General features: G+C 45.9%; 2 protein-coding genes across 6 annotated transcripts in view; one reads left to right on the forward strand and one right to left on the reverse strand.

Moving 5' to 3' along the window:
- The window catches only part of si:ch211-203k16.3 (fibrinogen-like protein 1), a 30438-nt gene extending 28551 nt beyond the window's left edge, over window positions 1-1887 (forward strand). For both annotated transcript variants that reach the window (XM_042095132.1, XM_042095130.1), the window contains exon 7: window positions 1322-1887. In XM_042095132.1, the coding sequence (XP_041951066.1) occupies window positions 1322-1468 (147 nt within the window). In that variant the 3' untranslated portion in view covers window positions 1469-1887. The remainder of the gene's footprint in view (window positions 1-1321) is intronic.
- Window positions 1888-6242: 4355 nt separating this feature from the next.
- snx9b (sorting nexin 9b) overlaps window positions 6243-20721 on the reverse strand; it is a 30846-nt gene continuing 16367 nt past the window's right edge. For 2 of the 4 annotated variants that reach the window (XM_042095124.1, XM_042095127.1), the window contains 16 exons: window positions 19972-20137; window positions 19458-19490; window positions 17726-17852; window positions 17275-17304; window positions 16357-16441; window positions 15698-15823; window positions 14675-14792; window positions 14246-14376; window positions 13813-13919; window positions 13345-13448; window positions 12899-12976; window positions 12356-12432; window positions 8475-8564; window positions 7767-7881; window positions 6869-6960; window positions 6243-6579 (listed from right to left, as the gene is read on the reverse strand). In XM_042095124.1, the coding sequence (XP_041951058.1) occupies window positions 6532-6579; window positions 6869-6960; window positions 7767-7881; window positions 8475-8564; window positions 12356-12432; window positions 12899-12976; window positions 13345-13448; window positions 13813-13919; window positions 14246-14376; window positions 14675-14792; window positions 15698-15823; window positions 16357-16441; window positions 17275-17304; window positions 17726-17852; window positions 19458-19490; window positions 19972-20137 (1527 nt within the window). In that variant the 3' untranslated portion in view covers window positions 6243-6531. The remainder of the gene's footprint in view (window positions 6580-6868; window positions 6961-7766; window positions 7882-8474; window positions 8565-12355; window positions 12433-12898; window positions 12977-13344; window positions 13449-13812; window positions 13920-14245; window positions 14377-14674; window positions 14793-15697; window positions 15824-16356; window positions 16442-17274; window positions 17305-17725; window positions 17853-19457; window positions 19491-19971; window positions 20138-20721) is intronic. The other 2 variants (XM_042095125.1, XM_042095126.1) reach the window with 2 other exon arrangements.

Here is a 20721-nt window from a genome sequence, read left to right on the forward strand (position 1 = left end):
ACTCAAAGTAGAGAGTAGTAGTTTACTCAGAGGAGAGAGTAGTTTACTCAGAGGAGGAGAGATAGAGTAGTTTACTCAAAGTAGAGAGTAGTAGTTTTATTAGAGGAGTAGAGAAAGAGAGAGAGTAGCTTACTCAGATGAGTAGAGACGGAGAGAGAGAGAGTGTGTGTAGTTTATTTTGATGAGTAGAGACGGAGAGAGAGAGAGTGTGTGTAGTTTATTTTGATGAGTAGAGACGGAGAGAGAGAGAGAGTGTGTAGTTTATTTTGAGGCCGTATCTGCTGATGTTAACCTTGAACATCAGATGGATCTAATCGCTCTGATGAGGACAGAGAGGAAAATCTCACTCTATGTTGCCACAACAAATACAAACAAACATCACACATAGACCAGACAGGAGTATGATGTGGACCAGGCGTGCGAGTGTGTGTGTGTTACCAGACAGGCAGGCTGGTCAGACGAGGAGACACAGTGTCTGTGTATGTATGTCTGTGTGCGTGTGTGTGTGTGTGTAAGGAAGGCCAGGGCAGTATACGCTGATAAGCACTAATATTTTAGCGAGGGCTAAAGTGCTGACTTCCTGTGCCTGTGTTTTACTGAACATTCCTCAGAGTTCTTCAGGGGAAGCTGACTCAGCAGGTTTTTAAAACAAATGAAATCCTCCCAGTGATTCATACTGTTCACAGAATCTGTGTGTGTGTGTGTGTGTGTGTGTGTGTGTGTCTGTGTGTGTGTGTGCATCGTCAGCTTCATGCAGTTATACTCTCACACACACACACACACTCCTAGCCCACGACACGAGTGAGTAGCTGGGTCTCCATGGACTGCTGTCTGAGGCAGCGGCATACCGACAAAAATCGGTAATATCAGTAATATTAAAAATATGATACATTTCAATTTAATGTAAAGAAACAACATAAAAGCTCAATTCAACAAAAATATGATCCATTTCAATTTAATGTCAAGTAACAACATCAATGCTTATTTTTGATCCACGGCCCTCCACTCAAATTATAGTTTGGCCCTTTATTGGGAAGAACTTGAGCACTTTTTCTCTAAACACACATACACACACACACACACACACACACACACAATGGTGATTCATTCAAGTCAGTCACAGAGTGACACACAGTCTGTAGCACACTGTTACAAACACACACTCCTAACTGTCTGTGATGAGGGATGAATGCTATATCAGTCTGTGTGTGTGTGTGTGTGTTTGTGTGTAATAAGGGATGAATGCTATATCAGTCTGTGTGTGTTTGGACAGGGCGGCGGTACTCTTCTAAAACGTGTGTGTGTGTGTGTGTTTGTACAGGGAGGGCGGTACTCTCCTAAAGCGAAGAACCCACTGGGTCCAGACGGGATCGTGTGGTTCACCTGGAAGGACTCTGACTACTACTCCCTCCGCAGGGTCAGCATGATGATCCGCCCACGGACCTTCAGACCGCACCTGTCCCCCTGACCACACCTGTCCCCCTGACCACACACACAGACCTCACCTGTCCCCCTGACCACACACACCGACTGCACCTGTCCCCCTGACCACACACACAGACTGCACCTGTCCCCCTGACCACACACACAGACTGCACTTGACCACCTGACAAGAGAACACCTTCAGACCGCACCTGACCACACACACAGACTGCACCTGACCATACACACCGACCTCACCTGTCCCCCTGACCATACACACAGACTGCACCTGACCACCTGACAAGAGAACACCTTCAGACTGCACCTGACCATACACACCGACCACACCTGTCCCCCTGACCACACACACCGACTGCACCTGACCACCTGACACGAGAGCACCTTCAGACCGCACCTGACCACACACACCTGACCATCTGATAGAGAACACCTGCAGACTGCACCTGACCACACACACCGACCGCACCTGACAGAGAGCACCTTCAGACTGCACCTGACCACACACACGACCGCACCTGACCATACACACCGACCACACCTGACCACCTGATAGAGAACTTCAGACTGCACCTGACCACACATAACGACCGCACCTGACCACCTGACCACACACACCGACCGCACCTGACCACCTGACAGAGAGCACCTTCAGACTGCACCTGACCACACACACCGACCGCACCTGACCATACACACCGACCACACCTGACCACCTGACAGAGAGCACCTTCAGACTGCACCTGACCACACACACTGACCGCACCTGACCATACACACCGACCACACCTGACCACCTGACAGAGAGCACCTTCAGACTGCACCTGACCACACACACCGACCGCACCTGACCACCTGACAGAGAGCACCTTCAGACTGCACCTGACCACATCCCCTTACAGCCCTATGTCCATGTGCTGTGCCACACACACACTATTGGACTACTTTAAAGAAGCACACACACACGGAATGCTGAAAAAAGTGTGCACGTACACACACACACACACACACACACACACATTCTTGGACTACTTTAAAGAAGCACACACACATGGAATACTGTGAAGAAAGTGTGCGCACACACACACACACTTGGACTGCTGTACAGAAGTACATACACAAACAGACTACTGAACCAAAGTGCACACACTTTTTCACACACACACACACACACTCACAATCACATATGGACTACCATACAGAAATTCACACACACACTCGACGTACTGTATAAAAATGCACACTCGAGGATCTAAAGGCCGGCCCAGACCCTGACCAGAACCAAGCTGACCTGGTGTGGATCTGTTCTAGAGTGGGTCCTGGTTAGGTTCCGGTTTGTTCTAGATCGGATCCTGGTTGAAGTCCGATGTATTCTAGAGTGGGTCCTGATTAGGTTCCTGTTTGTTCTAGATCGGATGCTGGTTGAAGTCCGATCTATTCTAGAGTGGGTCCTGATTAGGTTCCTGTCTGTTCTAGAGTGGGTCCTGATTTAGGTCCGGTTCACACTCCTCTGACAGACTCCATCATCAAAGCCGCCAGGTATGACCCAACCATATTCTCATGTACTGTGCCACACACACACACTCACACACACACGTACACAGCCTTCTGCTCAGACACACACTCCAGGGGATTAAGAGACAGGATTCCTTGGAACTCCACGAAGAACGCTCTTGTGGCAGAACCAATCCTATAGGTCATGGAACATGACGTATTAAGAGTGAGTTTGACATGTACAGTGAGTAGTGTACAGTATGTCTGTGGGTGTTAATGTTGTTGTTGTTGTTAAGGTCTTCTGATTACTGTAACTAAGAGCAGCAATGTAAGCCAGGTTGTGTTTGTGACCCAGGCTACGCTATGCTAGGCTAGGATATGCTACGCTACTGGGTTGTGTTTGTGACCCAGGCTACGCTATGCTAGGCTAGGATATGTTACGCTACTGGGTTGTGTTTGTGACCCAGGCTACGCTACACTACTGGGTTCTTTGGGACAGAAGTTTTTAAAATAAAAGTTGATTCGAGATGGCATGCAGAATCTTCTTGAGGTTGTCACACATGCACAAACATACACATGTTCTCTCTCTCTTAAGACACACACACACTCTTATAAGCCTGCAGAACAGAGTGTGCTTTGTCATAGCACTCATTCTTATGCCTGAACTGTTCAGCACAGCTGTCACCAGGAAGAAGAGACTCACTGTGGATTTAACCCCCTACACACATACACACCACAAATAACTCCCTACACACACACACCACAAATAACCCCCTACACACACACATACACACCACAAATAACTCCCTACACACACACACACACACACCACAAATAACCCCCTACACACACACATACACACCACAAATAACTCCCTACACACACACACACACACACCACAAATAACTCCCTACACACACACACACACACCACAAATAACCCCCTACACACACACATACACACCACAAATAACTCCCTACACACACACACACACACCACAAATAACCCCCTACACACACACATACCACAAATAACTCCCTACACATACACACACACACCACAAATAACCCCCTACACACACACACACCACAAATACCCCCCTACACACACACACACCACAAATACCCCCCTACACACACACACACACCACAAATACCCCCCTACACACACACACACCACAAATACCCCCCTACACACACACACACACACCACAAATAACCCCCTACACACACACACACACCACAAATACCCCCCTACACACACACACCACAAATACCCCCCTACACACACACACACACACCACAAATAACCCCCTACACACACACACACACCACAAATACCCCCCTACACACACACACCACAAATACCCCCCTACACACACACACACACCACAAATACCCCCCTACACACACACACACCACAAATACCCCCCTACACACACACACACCACAAATAACCCCTACACACACACACCACAAATACCCCCCTAAACACACACACACCACAAATAACCCCCTACACACACACACACACCACAAATACCCCCCTAAACACACACACACCACAAATAACCCCCTACACACACACACACACACCACAAATACCCCCCTACACACACACACACACACCACAAATAACCCCCTACACACACACCACAAATAACCCCCTAAACACACACACACACACACACACCACAAATACCCCCCTACACACACACACACCACAAATACCCCCCTACACACACACACCACAAATAACCCCCTACACACACACACACCACAAATACCCCCCTACACACACACACACACACCACAAATAACCCCCTACACACACACACACACACCACAAATAACCGCCTACACACACACACACACACACACACACCACAAATAACCACCTACACACACACACACACCACAAATATGCTCATTCTAACAGAAAACACACACACACACCCATACAGATATAAACACACACACACCTATACAGATATAAACACACACAATATTTGCATACACACACACACCACACTTACACAAGAAACATAACCAGAAAGAATGTTTTACAAATCAGAGTTTATTAAATCATTGCAATTTTCTCTTGTGTCCATATTTGTCATCTGGTATGTAAATATTAACTATACATAAAATATGATATCAACGACTGAAGCACATGCACCGGGTGAAGAGGAGCGCTATTTATAAACGGGATGCATCCTCATATGGGGACCAGAAGACAAGCGGAAGAAGAGGGGGATAAAAAAGGTAAGAAAGAAAGGATGTGCATAGAGAGGGAGAGAAATGATTTGGCACTCCTTGTTCCACTCTGGGAAAACACATGGCTGCCATTTACAATGTATAGACCAAACAAAACAAAATAACACTAAACAAAAACAACATTATACAAAACAAAATAACACTAAACAAAAACAACACTACAAAACAAAATAACACTAAACAAAAACAACATTATACAAAACAAAACTAAACAAAATGAAAGCAAACAAAAGGACCAGCCCCCTGCAGAGTGTGTGTGTGTGTGTGTGTGCTGCATTTCATACTGTGATCATATGTGTGTGTGTGTGTGTGTGTGTGTGTGCTGCATTTCATACTGTGATCATATGTGTGTGTGTGTGTGTGTGTGTGCTGCATTTCATACTTTGATCATATGTGTGTGTGTGTGTGTGTGTGTGTGCTGCATGTCATACTCTGTGTTCATATGTGTGTGTCAGTATTGGTATGGCTGTGCATGGACAGAAACGCTTAATTAAAGTGTTTTAATTAAATTAAAAAGAAGAAGCATTAAAGTGCGGCGGTGAAAGCATCAGCAAAGGCACTGGAGTGAGAGGTCTCAGCCTCCACACACACACACACACACACTTCCTTAGTCTCAGTAGGACCACCCATCTGAGAGTCTCATTGGCTGAGCGTAAACCAGAGCAAGGGATTGGCTAGCGCAGGTCCTGGACCTAAAGGGTGTGGCATCATCTCATTAGCTGAGGGTGAAAGAGAAGACGAGGTGATTGGCTAGCTCTGGTTTGAATGGGCGGGCAGCAGGTGATTGGCTAGCTCTGGTTTGAGTGGGCGGGCAGCAGGTGGCGCCTTTGCCCTGAATCCCACTATACCGTTCCCTCTAACAGAGCCATGGCCGCAAGCTACTGCAGGAGAGTGACCACAGGTGACCACAGCGCCCCTGAACAGATCCTGAGTGAGTGCTGCTGGCTTCAGGGGGACTCATGCTCATTGGCTTATTGGCTTGTGGTCCTGCAGTAGCTACTTTCATTGGTCACTGCGCGCGCTCCCACCCAACACATACACACACACACACACACACTATCCACTCACCTCACGGCATCCTAAGAGCCAAGGGTCAGTGTGTGTGTGTGTGTGTGTGTATAAAAAACCTGATTTGGCGCCACTGAGAGAGGCGGAGGGAGAGATGCAGATGGAAGAGAGCAGAGAGAGAGAGAGAGAGAGAGCGAGAGAGAGAGGGAGGGAGAGAGAGAGAGGGAGAGAGGGAGGGAGGGAGAGAGAGAGAGAGAGCGAGCGATGAAGAGACATGTTTAGTGCTGTGGTCGGTTGGCTTCAGTGATCTCTCTCACATGGCGGTAAACTGGCTGTGCGCATGCTTCAGCTTCTCAGCGATCTAAAGGATGAGACGAGCTTGTGTGAGATGAGGAGAGACAACTCAACACACAACTAAAAACAACCATGCCAGACACACACATGAAACTAAAATATATCTAAGGAACATTTTTAGCTGCTAAATATTTTGCTAGTCGCACACATTACAGTATGCAGATTAGCTCATGATGTCTAAAAGCAAGTTTCACACGTCCGAATTACAGGCTCACAGGTGTGAATAACTGATCTAGTCTGGCCACTGGCCGTGACAGGCTGATGTAGGATGCCAATCGGTAATGTTATGATCTTACCGTTTCATAGAACTTCACCTGCTCCTCCAGGTACAACCTCATCACACGGTTGTAGTCATAGATACGGTTGCTGTGGAAATGATTCATCTCAGCTGTGAAGAGGAACAGTGTGAGAATTTAGAGGGAAGCCTGAATGATTGGCGTCTAGACTTCAGCGTTTCTACGGCACATTATAAGAGCCGTCTAGACTTCAGCGCTTCTACGGCACATTATAAGAGCCGTCTAGACTTCAGCGTTTCCTCTTTTCAGGGAGAGGATTATGTAAATCATATCGTAATGCAGAAAAATAGAACAGTGACCTTTTTACCAGCTAGGCAGAGATTTACTGACCTGTTTGTAAACAGGTTTTAAAACACCACTGTTCACAGAAGTGCACATTTCAAGCCTCAATCATTCAGTCATAGGTCCAGAATCTACGTTCAGAGTACTTCCTGCTCCCAAATGACACAAGCACCCTCCCACCCCCACCTACGGAGCTCATGCCGTGTGTGAATGAGGTACGATATGGTGCCAACTAGGATGTCAAACTTACACCTGGTGCTCTCTTGTAAAACATGTACCTTGTAAAACTAGAATCTTAAAATGTCTCCAGAATGTAAAAGTTGCACTTTGTACCTTGTGATGTGAAAGCTCGTAATGCGCATGACATCGTGCTCAGTAGCTATTACCCTTGTAATGCGTATGACATAATGCATACAGTGGCCGTTAGCCTCATACCTTGTAATGCGTATGACATGGTTCTCATCAACTATTAGCCTCATACCTTGTAAGGGGTATGACATGGTTCTCAACAACTATCAGTGTATAGAGTAGCTGTTAGCCTCGTACCTTGTAATGCGTATGACAGTGTATAGAGTAGCTGTTAGTGTCGTGTATAGAGTAGCTGTTAGCCTCGTACCTTGTAATGCGTATGACATGGTGCTTGCTCTCTTGGCCATGGTGATCTTGTCGCCAGGTGTGATTTTACTGGTGGCCACCAGTTTGTCCCCTTCTTTCACTTTCTCTATGGCAGACTGAGAAACAGACGAGTGGCCACAGGTTTAACACCACTCACAAGGAGAACATCACAGGTTTAACACACTCACATGGAGAACTGAGAGCGTACTGTACTATCTAGCAAGTGGTCTGGTTTTCTAGCAAGTGGTCTGTTTTTTTCATTGTCTTTGTACTTGTACTCTGCACAATGAAAATACAGTTGAATCTAATCTAATCTAATCTAAAGGAACATGCCAACTTTTTGGGAAAGCTTATTTGCTAGCTTCCTTTTAGCTATAGGCTCACTAGTAATAGGCTAACTGGTTTAACCCACTTCCAGTGAATCGTGCTAAGTTAGGCTAACTGTGTCAGACTAGGATGTTGCATGCACAGAGCCTCTTTTCTAATTCTGGGGTAGACAGCAAATAAGCTTATCTCCTAAAAAGTTGAAGTGTTTCCTCAAGTACTTCAGACATGTTCTGACATCAGGGCCCGAAGTTGGAGTTGGACTATTCTTCCATGATGAGGGTGCACCTTGTCGGCTAGCATTAGGGCCCGCTAAGCATTTCCTGTTTACGGAGTACCTTGTGTCATTTAGGGCCTGCAACCCTATTTCCTGTTTATGGCATACCTTGTGGACTCCGATGGTGTCGGGGAAGCATCCCAGAAGTCCCTTGTACTCGTTGTTGGTCTCCATGAGATAGTGCAGGTCTTTTTTGGGCTGATGGTGAAAACATAGTGAGGTGAGATCACACCCAACACACACACACAGAACTCAAAACTCAAATCACAAGCTACTCAACATAATCATTTAAGAGATTTGTAGAAATTTATGGAAGAGGAAAAACTTCCGCTTTCAAGCAGAATGACAGAATGAGAAAACATCCAGATGAGGGAGCCAAACAGGTCGGCAGCCAAGAAACATCACAAGTGACTAAACCATGGGTATGATTGTCCACACTGTACACTACACAGTATGGCCCATGAGGGAGGCTAATGATGGCTAACAGCATACAGCATGGAGAGGAGGCTAATGATGGCTAACAGTATACAGTAGGGAGAGGAGGCTAATGATGGCTAACAGTGTACAGAGAGGAGGCTAATGATGGCTAACAGCACAGTATACAGTATGGAGAGGAGGCTAATGATGGCTAACAGCACAGTATACAGTATAGAGAGGAGGCTAATGATGGCTAACAGCACATAGTATGGCGGGGAGGCTAATGATGGCTAACAGTGTACAGAGAGGAGGCTAATGATGGCTAACAGCACAGTATACAGTATGGAGAGGAGGCTAATGATGGCTAACAGCACAGTATATAGTATGGGGAGGAGGCTAATGATGGCTAACAGCACAGTATACAGTATGGAGAGGAGGCTAATGATGGCTAATGAGGTCAGTATACAGTATGGAGAGGAGGCTAATGATGGCTAACAGTATATAGTATGGCGAGGAGGCTAACAGCACAGTATATAGTATGGGGAGGAGGCTAATGACGGCTAACAGTATACAGTATGGAGAGGAGGCTAATGATGGCTAACAGTATACAGTATGGCGAGGAGGCTAATGATGGCTAACAGTATACAGTATGGGGAGGAGGCTAATGATGGCTAACAGTATACAGTATGGGGAGGAGGCTAATGATGGCTAACAGTATACAGTATGGCGAGGAGGCTAATGATGGCTAACAGTATACAGTATGGGGAGGAGGCTAATGATGGCTAACAGTATACAGTATGGCGAGGAGGCTAATGATGGCTAACAGTATACAGTATGGGGAGGAGGCTAATGATGGCTAATGAAGTCAGTAATAGAGTTGGAACATGAGTCCTCTGCAGAGGGGGAAGGGGATATCTGACTTACTGCCTGAGCACTGGCTGCCCAGGTCAATTCTACAGTTCTATATATATTTATGTACAACTATGCATCTATGTGCAATCCAGCATGGTGAAACTACGCTACAGTTCTATATACAGTATTTATGTACAACTCTGCATCTATGTGCAATCCAGCATGGTGAAACTATGCTACAGTTCTATATATTTATATACAACTCTGCATCTATGTGCAATTCAGCATGGTGAAACAACGCTACAGACAACAGCTCATAAAGCTAAATGAGCTTGATATCGAGTCATCGGGTCATGTCTGATATCTAATAATGGGGAAAGACAACTCACATCACCTTTTGTAAAGTGTAGACATTAAGGGACCTCATTTGAAAGATGGGCAAAGTGCTAAGTCTCAATGTAACTCTTAATCTAAATTAATAATTAGGCAAAATCTATTTCCTCATTTAAAATCATGGGCAAGACCTTAAGTGTAAATATTGATGAGTCAGCTCAATGCGCCCACATGCCACAGGATAGCTCCAGTTCACGCACGAGAACCTGTTGATAGACTTTGCACTTTGCCCACCATTAAAAGTAGGGCCCCGCATCTCAGCCACAGTCCAGCCACATCATGTGTTTAGATATTGCTAAATGCTTACCAGGACCATGCTCCTCTAGGGAACTGCTTAAACACCAAACAGAGCAGTAATACAAGGCGTTATTATGTGCTATTGCAGCTTAATACCACTGTTTGAGAGAGAGTGATCACAAGTTATCGATGGTTGTGTTGTCTGAGATTGTTATTATGTGCTATTAAGTATATAAGTATAAGTATATATACTCTTTTGATCCCGTGAGGGAAATTTGGTCTCTGCATTTATCCCAATCCATGAATTAGTGAAACACACTGCACACAGTGAGCACACAGTGAGGTGAAGCACACACTAATCCCGGTGTAGTGAGCTGCCTGCTACAACAGCGGCGCTCGGGGAGCATTGAGGGGTTAGGTGCCTTGCTCAAGGGCACTTCAGCCGTGCCTACAGTTACAAGTCCGAAGCGCTAACCAGTAGGCCAAGGCTGCCCCAAACATTACATTACAGCTTAATACCACTGTTTGTTAGAGAGTTATAACAAGTTATCGATGGCTGTTGTCACATCGATAGGAGTGTTAAAAGAGAATAACACCCTCTGAGCCTAACATGGCTGCCTCATTAGATAGATAGATAGATAGATAGATAGATAGATATGATAGATAGATAGACAGATAGATAGATATTTTATTGATCCCCAAGGGGAAATTCAAGATAGGAGTGTTAAAAGAGAATAACACCCTCTGAGCCTAACATTACTATCTCCATGAATAATTCCTTCAGGACAAATAAAGTAAATGAACTATCACTTGGGTCTTTGCTCAGCAAAAAAAAGGTCTCTCAGTACTCAACAAAACCATGCTCCAAAAGAGGACGTGTTATGACATCCTCCTCCTGCCTAGTGGGTGCAGATTTTCCGCTAGAAAAAAATGGTGCCGGGAGAGGTTTCGTTTTCCGGACATTTTGATGATATGCCGGTCAAATATCCTATTATCCCTTCCTAATTAGTCAAATTGAGGAAAACTGGAGACAGGCTATGTAGCTTAAAGAATGACATAATCAGGCTGTATAGAATGCAACATGTTCATTAGCCTAACTTAAACATGCCTAACAAGATCTATCCAGTATATTTTCATGGACAGCAAGAGTCCGCTTCGTTCATTGTTTTAAAAAGGCTACGTTGTTTGTTGCTGCTACTCACGTTATCTCCAGTGGTGACTGTTTAACTTACACAGATGCGCACACACAAGAATGAGCGCTCACACCACTACCCCCTAATGCTATGCCTCTTTATTTGATAACAATAAATTAAGAAATGTTTCCTATTCTGGGAAATGTTTAGTTTCTTTTTCTTTCGGCCGCGGTTCAATAATACCGTTTAATTGTGCCAAAAACTATCCGCGGACCAGTAATCTCCTCGTCGAGGAGGCCCTAACCCTGCAGATCATAGACAGAGAATGCATAGGCCTACTGTATGCTTTGGGTAAAGAACACTTTGCATGTCCAATGTACACGGAGAATGACAGTGTCTTGGAGCGGCCGCACCCCCCGCAACTCCACTTCCAAGGTCACTGATTCCGACAGATACGCCCGACACTTCTGCTTTTTATCTGGTGGTGGTGGAGTTGACCGGACATCTGAGGCTTCAGACGTTACCAATTTATCATCATCCATCGCGTCTGGCCTCTGAAAAAACGTTTAAGGCTATTCTGCCTGGGCCTGGCCATGTTTGAACCGCCTCACTCATTTGTTCGTTGTTTAACATGGACGTTTTAAGCCGCGTGCGCTTCCTACTTGAAATGCAGCATAGGCTATGCGTGTTGTTTAATAGCTTACTTTTCAAACGGTAGAGCCTGTTCATTTAAAAACATAGCCAGAGGACGTAGAATATAGGCTTACATATTAAGGCTTATTCTCAAATTCAGATTGCGTTAGGGGACGGGATTATTAGCCAATTTCAATCGGACAATTTGACCGGAGAGATTTAATTTTGTCGGACATTTCATTTTTTTTTTCGGCCAATGTCCGGCAATTACCGGACAACGGAAACCCTGAGTGGGCGCTACAGTTTGGGAGTCCTGTGTCCTACCTGCTCGGCCACCATCAGAGCGATATCCTCATAGGTCTTCCCTGCTTGTGTCAGCGCATCAGTCAGAGTGGCCTCCCCTAAGCACAGGAAGGGAAGCACATGAACTAACACACAAAATACCACCTTAACCTGAGCACTGTGTAGTCTAACAGCATGGGTGTGAGTGTGTGGTGTAGTATATATGAGGGTGTATGTATGTGTGTGTGTGTGTGTGTGTGGTGTAGTATATATGAGGGTGTATGTGTCAGTGTGGTGTAGTATATATGAGGGTGTGTGTGTGTGGTGTAGTACCTGAACACTGTGTAGTCTAACAGCATGGGTGTGAGTGTGTGATGTAGTATATATGAGGGTGTATGTGTGTGTGGTGTAGTATATGAGGGTGTGTGTGTGTGTGTGTGTGTGGTGTAGTACCTGAACACTGTGTAGTCTAACAGCATGGGTGTGAGAGGTTGTGTGGGGTTTGAGGATGTCGTGTAACTATGTGTGAGGGTGTGTGTGTGTGCAGGTGTGTGGTTTAGTATATATGAGTGTGTGTGAGTTTACCTTCATATCCACTGGTGTTGAAGACTGATGAGAGGTTCTGGAAGGCCTTTCCAATCCGCTGGTACTCTTTAGGCAGGGCTGGAAAAGTAACAGAACCAAAGCAAATCAAACACACACACACACACACACAAAGATACTCTGTTTCCTGCACCCATTTGAGACTGAATCGGCTGGCTGGTGTGGCTTACTACACTGCTGTCAGTACTGCTGGAGTTATCAGAGCTGTTCTTATTACACTGCTGAGTTATCAGAGCTGTTCTTATTACACTGTTCTTATTACACTGCTGTCAGTACTGCTGGAGTTATCAGAGCTGTTCTTATTACACTGCTGGAGTTATTAGAAATGTTCTAATAGCGAAAGTTGCAAACTGTTACTGCTTTACTTGTCTTGCACATTGTTTGTTGTTTGTTTTGTTGAGATGTTTGTTTGTTTGTTGTTTACTCACGTCCTGTACATCTCTTCCAGTGCTCCTGTCCAACTGTCAGTAGGTCTTTCACACCATCATCCATCGCCCTAGTAAACCTGGTAAACTGCTCACACTTATGTTCTCTACACACACACACACACACACACACACACACACAGTCAGAAGAGCCTTCCTTCAATTGGCTATCCATCACTTTAGTAAACCTATTAAACTGCTCACAAACTGCAAACATGTTTGACATACACATGCACACACACACAGTCAGTAGGTCCCACTGGCAGCTCTGGTCACTCAAAGGAAGAGGGAATGCTACATGCTCACTTTGTTCTGCACCTGACCTGGCACAACCACTCTAGCAGTACTGTCACTCACACATCAATAACAACCACTCTAGCAGTACTGTCACTCACACATCAATAACAACCACTCTAGCAGTACTGTCACTCACACATCAATAACAACCACTCTAGCAGTACTGTCACTCACACATCAATAGGGTCCAGATCAGGCAGACCCTCGGGGTCGATGGTGGAGAAGATCATGGCGCCCACCGCCTCGTCCTTCTCTGCTTTCCTCTTCCCCATCTTCCAGTCCTGTTGGGAGAGGTCGTCACACTATTAATACAACACCAATGGCCAGTGGTAGCATAATGGTTAAGGAGCTGGGCTAGCATGCAGTAGTAGTGTAGCGGTTAAGGAGCTGGGCTAGCATGCAGTAGTGTGGTAGTGTAGTGGCTAAGGAGTTGGGCTAGCATGGAGTAGTGTGGTAGTGTAGCTAGCATGTGCTAGCATGCAGTAGCTAGAAAAGTTGTGGCTTCAGTTCCCTGCTGCCACTGTCGTGGCCTTGAGCAAGACACTTAAGCCCTAGTTTCTCTGGGGAGACTGGCCCTGGTAATAATTGACATAAGAAGTAAGGGAACCTTCTCGTCCTTGTAGGACAGGAAGAGCTGGAAGACCTCGCTGGTGGCGATGACAGGGTGTCGGCACATGCGCGTCATCCAGCCCTGCAGCCTCTCCATCCGCATCTTAATAAACTCCTCTTCAAAACGCCCTAGGAGAGGGGGATGGAGGGAGAGAGAGAAGGGGAGAGACGGTGGGAGAGAGGGAGGGAGAAAAGTGGAGAGAGGGAGAGAGAGCAGGGGAGAGATGGAGAGAGAGAGGGAAGGAGAGAGAGAGAGAGAGAGAGAGAGAGAAGGGGAGAGATGGACAGAGAGAGGGAAGGAGAGAAGTGGAGAGAGAGAGAAGGGGGGGGGGTACAGTAAGAAGTAAGTGTTTTACATGCACCGTGAATAAGAGTGTGTGAGTGTGTCAAGGTGTACTTGTATGCCAGAATGGCGAGCTTACTGTACCTGTCACCTGTTTATCAGGGAGAGATGGGATGGGGACTGCTGAACCAAACTTATCCAGAAGCCTCTCATACAGCCAATCGAAATGCTTGTATCTGTGATTGACAGGTCTGTTGGTGGTCTAGAAACAGGAAGAGAGGTTAGAGCAGGGGTGCTCAAATTCTTCCCCCTCAAAGTCAAGTTCAAGGGTCAGAAATTAATGGGGGTGGAGGGCCGAGGGCCAGAACTAAATGATAGATAGATAGATAGATAGATAGATAGATACTTTATTGATCCCCAAGGGGAAATTCAAGGAATTTGTTGAAAATGTTCAAGTCGTGGACCATTACACTGAAATGTACTGCACATTTGTACAAAATTAACAGTCTATAAACGATAGACAAATTTTAAGAAATGTAAAAAAACACCACTTCACCCATAACACTAACACTCTTTACTGTGCTCGTCTTTGTGCTGTGGCTACACTAGCCTACTCTTATTAATATCATGAAATGATATGGCTGTTTTAAGGAGTACAAATATACTGTGTATCTGAAGCAATCAAAATCTTGAAAAAAATATGACAATTCTATGTCTTGGAAGAAAGTTATTTGCATCAATATGAATTAATAATTAATATAGAACATAAAATTGACACACTCTTCTGAACATTCTTTTTTCTGACAGTTAAATGGGAACCATTTTTTTCTGAAATTAATTGTGCAACACAATGTGTTTCCATACATTTGAAGTTGAACACATATTAAGGAATAATAAAATAAATATTCATACAATATTAATACACATAAGTAATTAACAAAATATGAATACAAATAATTTTGTTTAACAGGTGCAATAATTCAAAATCCCCATGTTATTTTCTCATAAGAAAAATCGCAAGAAACCAGGTCTCCTTATATGGGCAAAGATGGTAGCTTTTTTGTAGGCCAACTCTAGAGGTCTATTGGGCAGCCCTGGGTTAGAGGCTCCGCCCTGTCCTACTGAGAGCCTACTGATTGGTCCAAACATCTACAGCGTGGAACTCACATTGGGGGAGACCTGGTACTCGATGTAGCTCTTAAGGCCGTACATCTTGGTGCCTTTCTTAGGGTCCGCAACAACACAGTCCAGCGCAGCCTCGGGGTACGACCAGATGGGACCAACCTCTCCCATCTGCAGTAAGACGGCAAGGAAACACGCACACGCACGCACACACACACACACACACACACACCACTCAGATCAATACACACACCAACATCACAGATTTATGCAAGCCAGATTAGAGCTAATACCAAAGTTGACCAGCAGGGGGACATTACGTCAATACAACAGTAGACCAGCAGGGGGAGATTACGTCAGTACCACAGTAGACCAGCAGGGGGAGATTACGTCAACACCACAGTAGACCTGCAGGGGGTCTTTACGTCAACACCACAGTAGACCAGCAGGGGGCCTTTACATGTACAGTAGACCAGCAGGGAGAGATTACGTCAGTACCAAAGTAGACCAGCAGGGGGCCTTCACATGTACAGTAGACCAGCAGGGGGTCTTTACATCAATACCACAGTAGACCAGCAGGGGGAGATTACATGCAGATTCATCAGGGTTGGGCAGTAACTGAATACGTAAGTGAATACGGATGTAGCGCTTATCAAGAGAATGGTGTCAGAGAGGCAGCAGGGTTGGACACATGGGAAACTTACGTAGATTAGCAGTCTGTCCTTGCCTTTGGGTGCAGGTTTGGAGAGAAGATACAGCTCAGGGCCAGACTTAGAGAAGCTCGGGAACCTGTTGGAGAACAAGAATCAGACTTAGAACAGCTAGGGAACCTGTTGGAATACAAGAACCAAACTAGAGAAGCTGGAGAACCTGTCAGAAAACAAGAACCAGACTTGGAGAGGCTGAGGAACCAGTCAGAAAACAAGAACCAGACTTGGAGAAGCTATGGAACCTGTTTGAGTACAAGAACCAGACTTAGAGAGGCTGACAAACCTGCTAGAGAACAATAACCAGACTTAGGGTGTTTTTCGACCAACAGAGAATCTGTTCTTGAACCTTGGTGCTATCTTGTGAACCAGCTCGCATTTCTACCAGTTTTGAACGGAATTAAGGATACGTCATCAATAGAGGGTGTTGCATGTAAACAAGAGTCAATGCATGTAACAGGAGATAACAATATGACTTCATTAGCTGTGTAATGCTTGATAATTGCAGCCTTGAAATGCTAGTTGCCTAGTTTTGTTTCCTCATGGCAATGGTTGATAGGGAGAGAAAACTCTTCCTTTTAGCCTTCTTCTCTTTGAATGGTAGAATGTCACGCTCACTCCGGTTCACAGAAAAAATATTTTTTTGGTTCCAACTCTGAACCAAAGTGCCACGTTCTGAACCGTTTTTTTTGTTTGGTGGAAATGCGAACGGGAACAGAACCAATTCTCTGTCAGTGGAAAAGGGTTATAAGAGAAACTGGGGAACCTGCTAGAGAACAAGAACCAAACTTAAAGAAGCTGGAGAACCAGTTAGACAACAGGAATCAGACTAGGAGAGGCTGGAGAACCAGTTAGACAACAGGAATCAGACTAGGAGAGGCTGGAGAACCTGAGGATGAGCTGGGCATGGCTTACCAAAGGGTCTGGTTCTTCACAGTTTGCTGTCTGGGTACAGTATGAGTAGAATAGTTATCATCTAAAGTAGAAGGCAAAAGTGCCAGCAGTTTGATGTTGTGGTGCTGTGGTTACACTCAACTCAAAACAACTTCAATTCACATCAAGGGATCAACATATCATACCCAAAATCTTTGCTCTGAGTGTATTAGGGAAAGCACTGGCAGACATGCTTGCAGAACATCACACACATTCATTTTAAATAAAACATGCTTCTTACAAAAGCGTATTGGGAAAAAACAACTAGCAGACACACAATCATTTAAAATAAATCATATTTTTGAAGAAAAAAGTGTGTGTGTGTGTGTGTGTGTGTGTGTGTGTGCGCGTGTGGGTGCATGTGTGTGGGGGGGGGGGGGGGGGGGCATTGGCAGACATTAAACTATGCTACTAAACAAATAGAACAACATACTTGATTTTCATGGAGGTTCCAGTGGCCCCTCCTCTGTTGATGGCCCCGCCCTCCCCTCCCTCTGATTCGCCGTAGCCACCTGTCGACTTGTCATCCCACTCATCATCCCACTCGTCATCATCTGCTCCTGGTGGCAGACGGGAACCCAGAGAGGACAAAAAGGACACACCACACAGCAATGAGACGGAGACATCACAGCCTTTGTGACCTTCCAGACTGGTCCACACATGCAGTCATGGGAAGCCTGTGGCAAACCCTCGCTAAACATCCCACCCTCTCATAGCCGACTGTGCTGATAGCCACAGGAACCTTTTAGCAAGTTCTATTTAATGTAGGTTACACATTCACAGGTCCTCATAGTAGAAGGGCTTAGAGGGTCTAAATCAGTACCCAAGACTTAGGCAGAGGACCACGAGCACATGGCACAAATCACAACAAACAAACAAACAAACAAACACACACACACACACACACACACACACACACACACACACACCACACTCTTAATGTGCAGCAAAACCACACAATCCTCATGGCCAACCCAGAACCTCAAACCCTAATGGGGTGTGATCTGACGTCATATAAACCCAGAACCTCAAACCCTAATGGGGTGTGATCTGACGTGATATAAACCCAGAACCTCAAACCCTAATGAGGTGTGATCTGACGTCATATAAACTCAGAACCTCAAACCCTAATGGGGTGTGATCTGACGTCATATAAACCCAGAACCTCAAACCCTAATGGGGTGTGATCTGACGTCATATAAACCCAGAACCTCAAACCCTAATGGGGTGTGATCTGACGTCATATAAACCCAGAACCTCAAACCTTAATGGGGTGTGATCTGACGTCATATAAACAGGGTTGAGTAGGGTGGGATCTGATCTCTTCACTGATGTGATATGAACAGGGTGAGGACTCTGAGTAACAGGGTGAGGACTACTCTGAGTAACAGGGTGAGGACTACTCTGAGTAACAGGGTGAGGACTACTCTGAGTAACGGGGTTGAGTGGTGTCTACTCTGATTGACAGGGTTGAGTTGGGTAACGTCTACTCTGCGTAACAGGGTTGAGTGGTGTCTACTCTGATTGACAGGGTTGAGTGGTGTCTACTCTGATTGACAGGGTTGAGTGGTGTCTACTCTGATTGACAGGGTTGAGTGGTGTCTACTCTGCGTAACAGGGTTGAGTGGTGTCTACTCTGATTGACAGGGTTGAGTTGGGTAACGTCTACTCTGAGTAACGGGGTTGAGTTGGGTAACGTCTACTCTGAGTAACGAGGTTGAGTGGTGTCTACTCTGCGTAACAGGGTTGAGTGGTGTCTACTCTGCGTAACAGGGTTGAGTGGTGTCTACTCTGCGTAACAGGGTTGAGTGGTGTCTACTCTGCGTAACAGGGTTGAGTGGTGTCTACTCTGCGTAACAGGGTTGAGTGGTGTCTACTCTGCGTAACAGGGTTGAGTGGTGTCTACTCTGCGTAACAGGGTTGAGTGGTGTCTACTCTGAGTAACAGGGTTGAGTCGGGTGACGTCTACTCTGAGTAACAGGGTTGAGAGGGGTTTAATCCGATTAAACAGGGTTGAGTGGCATGCTCAGAGTTAGTGCATCACCTCTGTCCTCTCAGTCACTTTCTCACACACATGCAGTAGACTAGTCCTCCATGAAGTCAACATCAAGCACAACTCAAGCACAACTCAAGCACAACGACAGGCCGGGCAAACTCCAGGATACCTGTGTCAATGAGGTAGGGATATGGGTATATGTCTTTACACAGGAGAGAGAAGGAAAGAGAGAATGGATGTTATTTTGGACTCTCCCAGTTGCTCCTCTTTTCATGTGTGTGTGTGTGTGTGTGTGGAGGATAAAATAAACAGCACTCAACAGTAAACTAAACAGAGGAATCTTTCTATAGAAGGCCAACTGAGCAAAAGACATCCAACAGAAATCCTACAGGTAGGTGTATGTGTGTTGGTCAGTGATTTCACCACAAAGGAACTTACCTAACCACCGGTATGACTCTGCCCATGTGACTCAGCACTATAGACACTCACACACTATGATAAACAGTAACACTACCTCATTAAGCCCCCCCCCCCCTCCCCCACACTATATGAAAAACATTACCTCACTGAACCCATTTAACCACACACACACACACCATGAAAAGAGGTAAAAACATTACCTCTTTAAACCCAAACACACAGAAACACCGACACACACACACACACACACAGGTGGGACTGACCTGGGCCCTGGTAGGCCTGTGGGTGGGGTGGGGCTGCAGAGCCCCAGGGGTCGTGTGTGCTGGTCCTGCCCGTCTCTGTGCCCTGTGGCTGGGCCGCCCAGTTGTTGGAGAACCCCGCGTTGGCATTAGTGGAGAACGCTGCCCACGGGTCATTTCCATTGCTCGCCTGAGAAGGAGAGAGAGAGAGAGAGAGAGAGAGAGAGAGGAGAGAGAGAGAGAGAGAGAGAGAGAGAGAGAGAGAGAGAGGAGAGGAGAGAGAGAGAGTGGAGAGAGAGAGGGGGGAGAGAAAAGGAGAGAGGGGAGAAGATCCAGTTACCTTTGAGGGGTCCTGCTGTAAAACACACCTGTCAGGTGAGGGGTCCTGCTGTAAAACACACCTGTCAGGTGAGGGGTCAAGCTGTAAAACACACCTGTCAGGTGAGCGCTTTGAGGGGTCCTGCTTTAAAACACACCTGTCAGGTATACTGTGCACAGACTCCTCAGTGTGTGAGCCCTGTCAGGTGTACTGTGCACAGACTCCTCGTTGTGTGAGCCCTGTCTACACTGGGGCCTGAGGCGGCTACAGTACACACAAAAGTCCTCCAACTGTCCTCTAGACTCAGCAATCACTCTGGCCAACAACTCACACACGCACACACACACACACACGCACGCACGCACGCACACGCACACACACACACACACATATATACACACACGCACATGCACACACACAGGAAATGACCCATGGGCTCCGTCAGCACTTCCTGT

This window comes from Alosa sapidissima, chromosome 6 (assembly GCF_018492685.1).
Source record: "Alosa sapidissima isolate fAloSap1 chromosome 6, fAloSap1.pri, whole genome shotgun sequence".
NCBI classification, from domain to species: Eukaryota; Metazoa; Chordata; class Actinopteri; order Clupeiformes; family Clupeidae; genus Alosa; species Alosa sapidissima.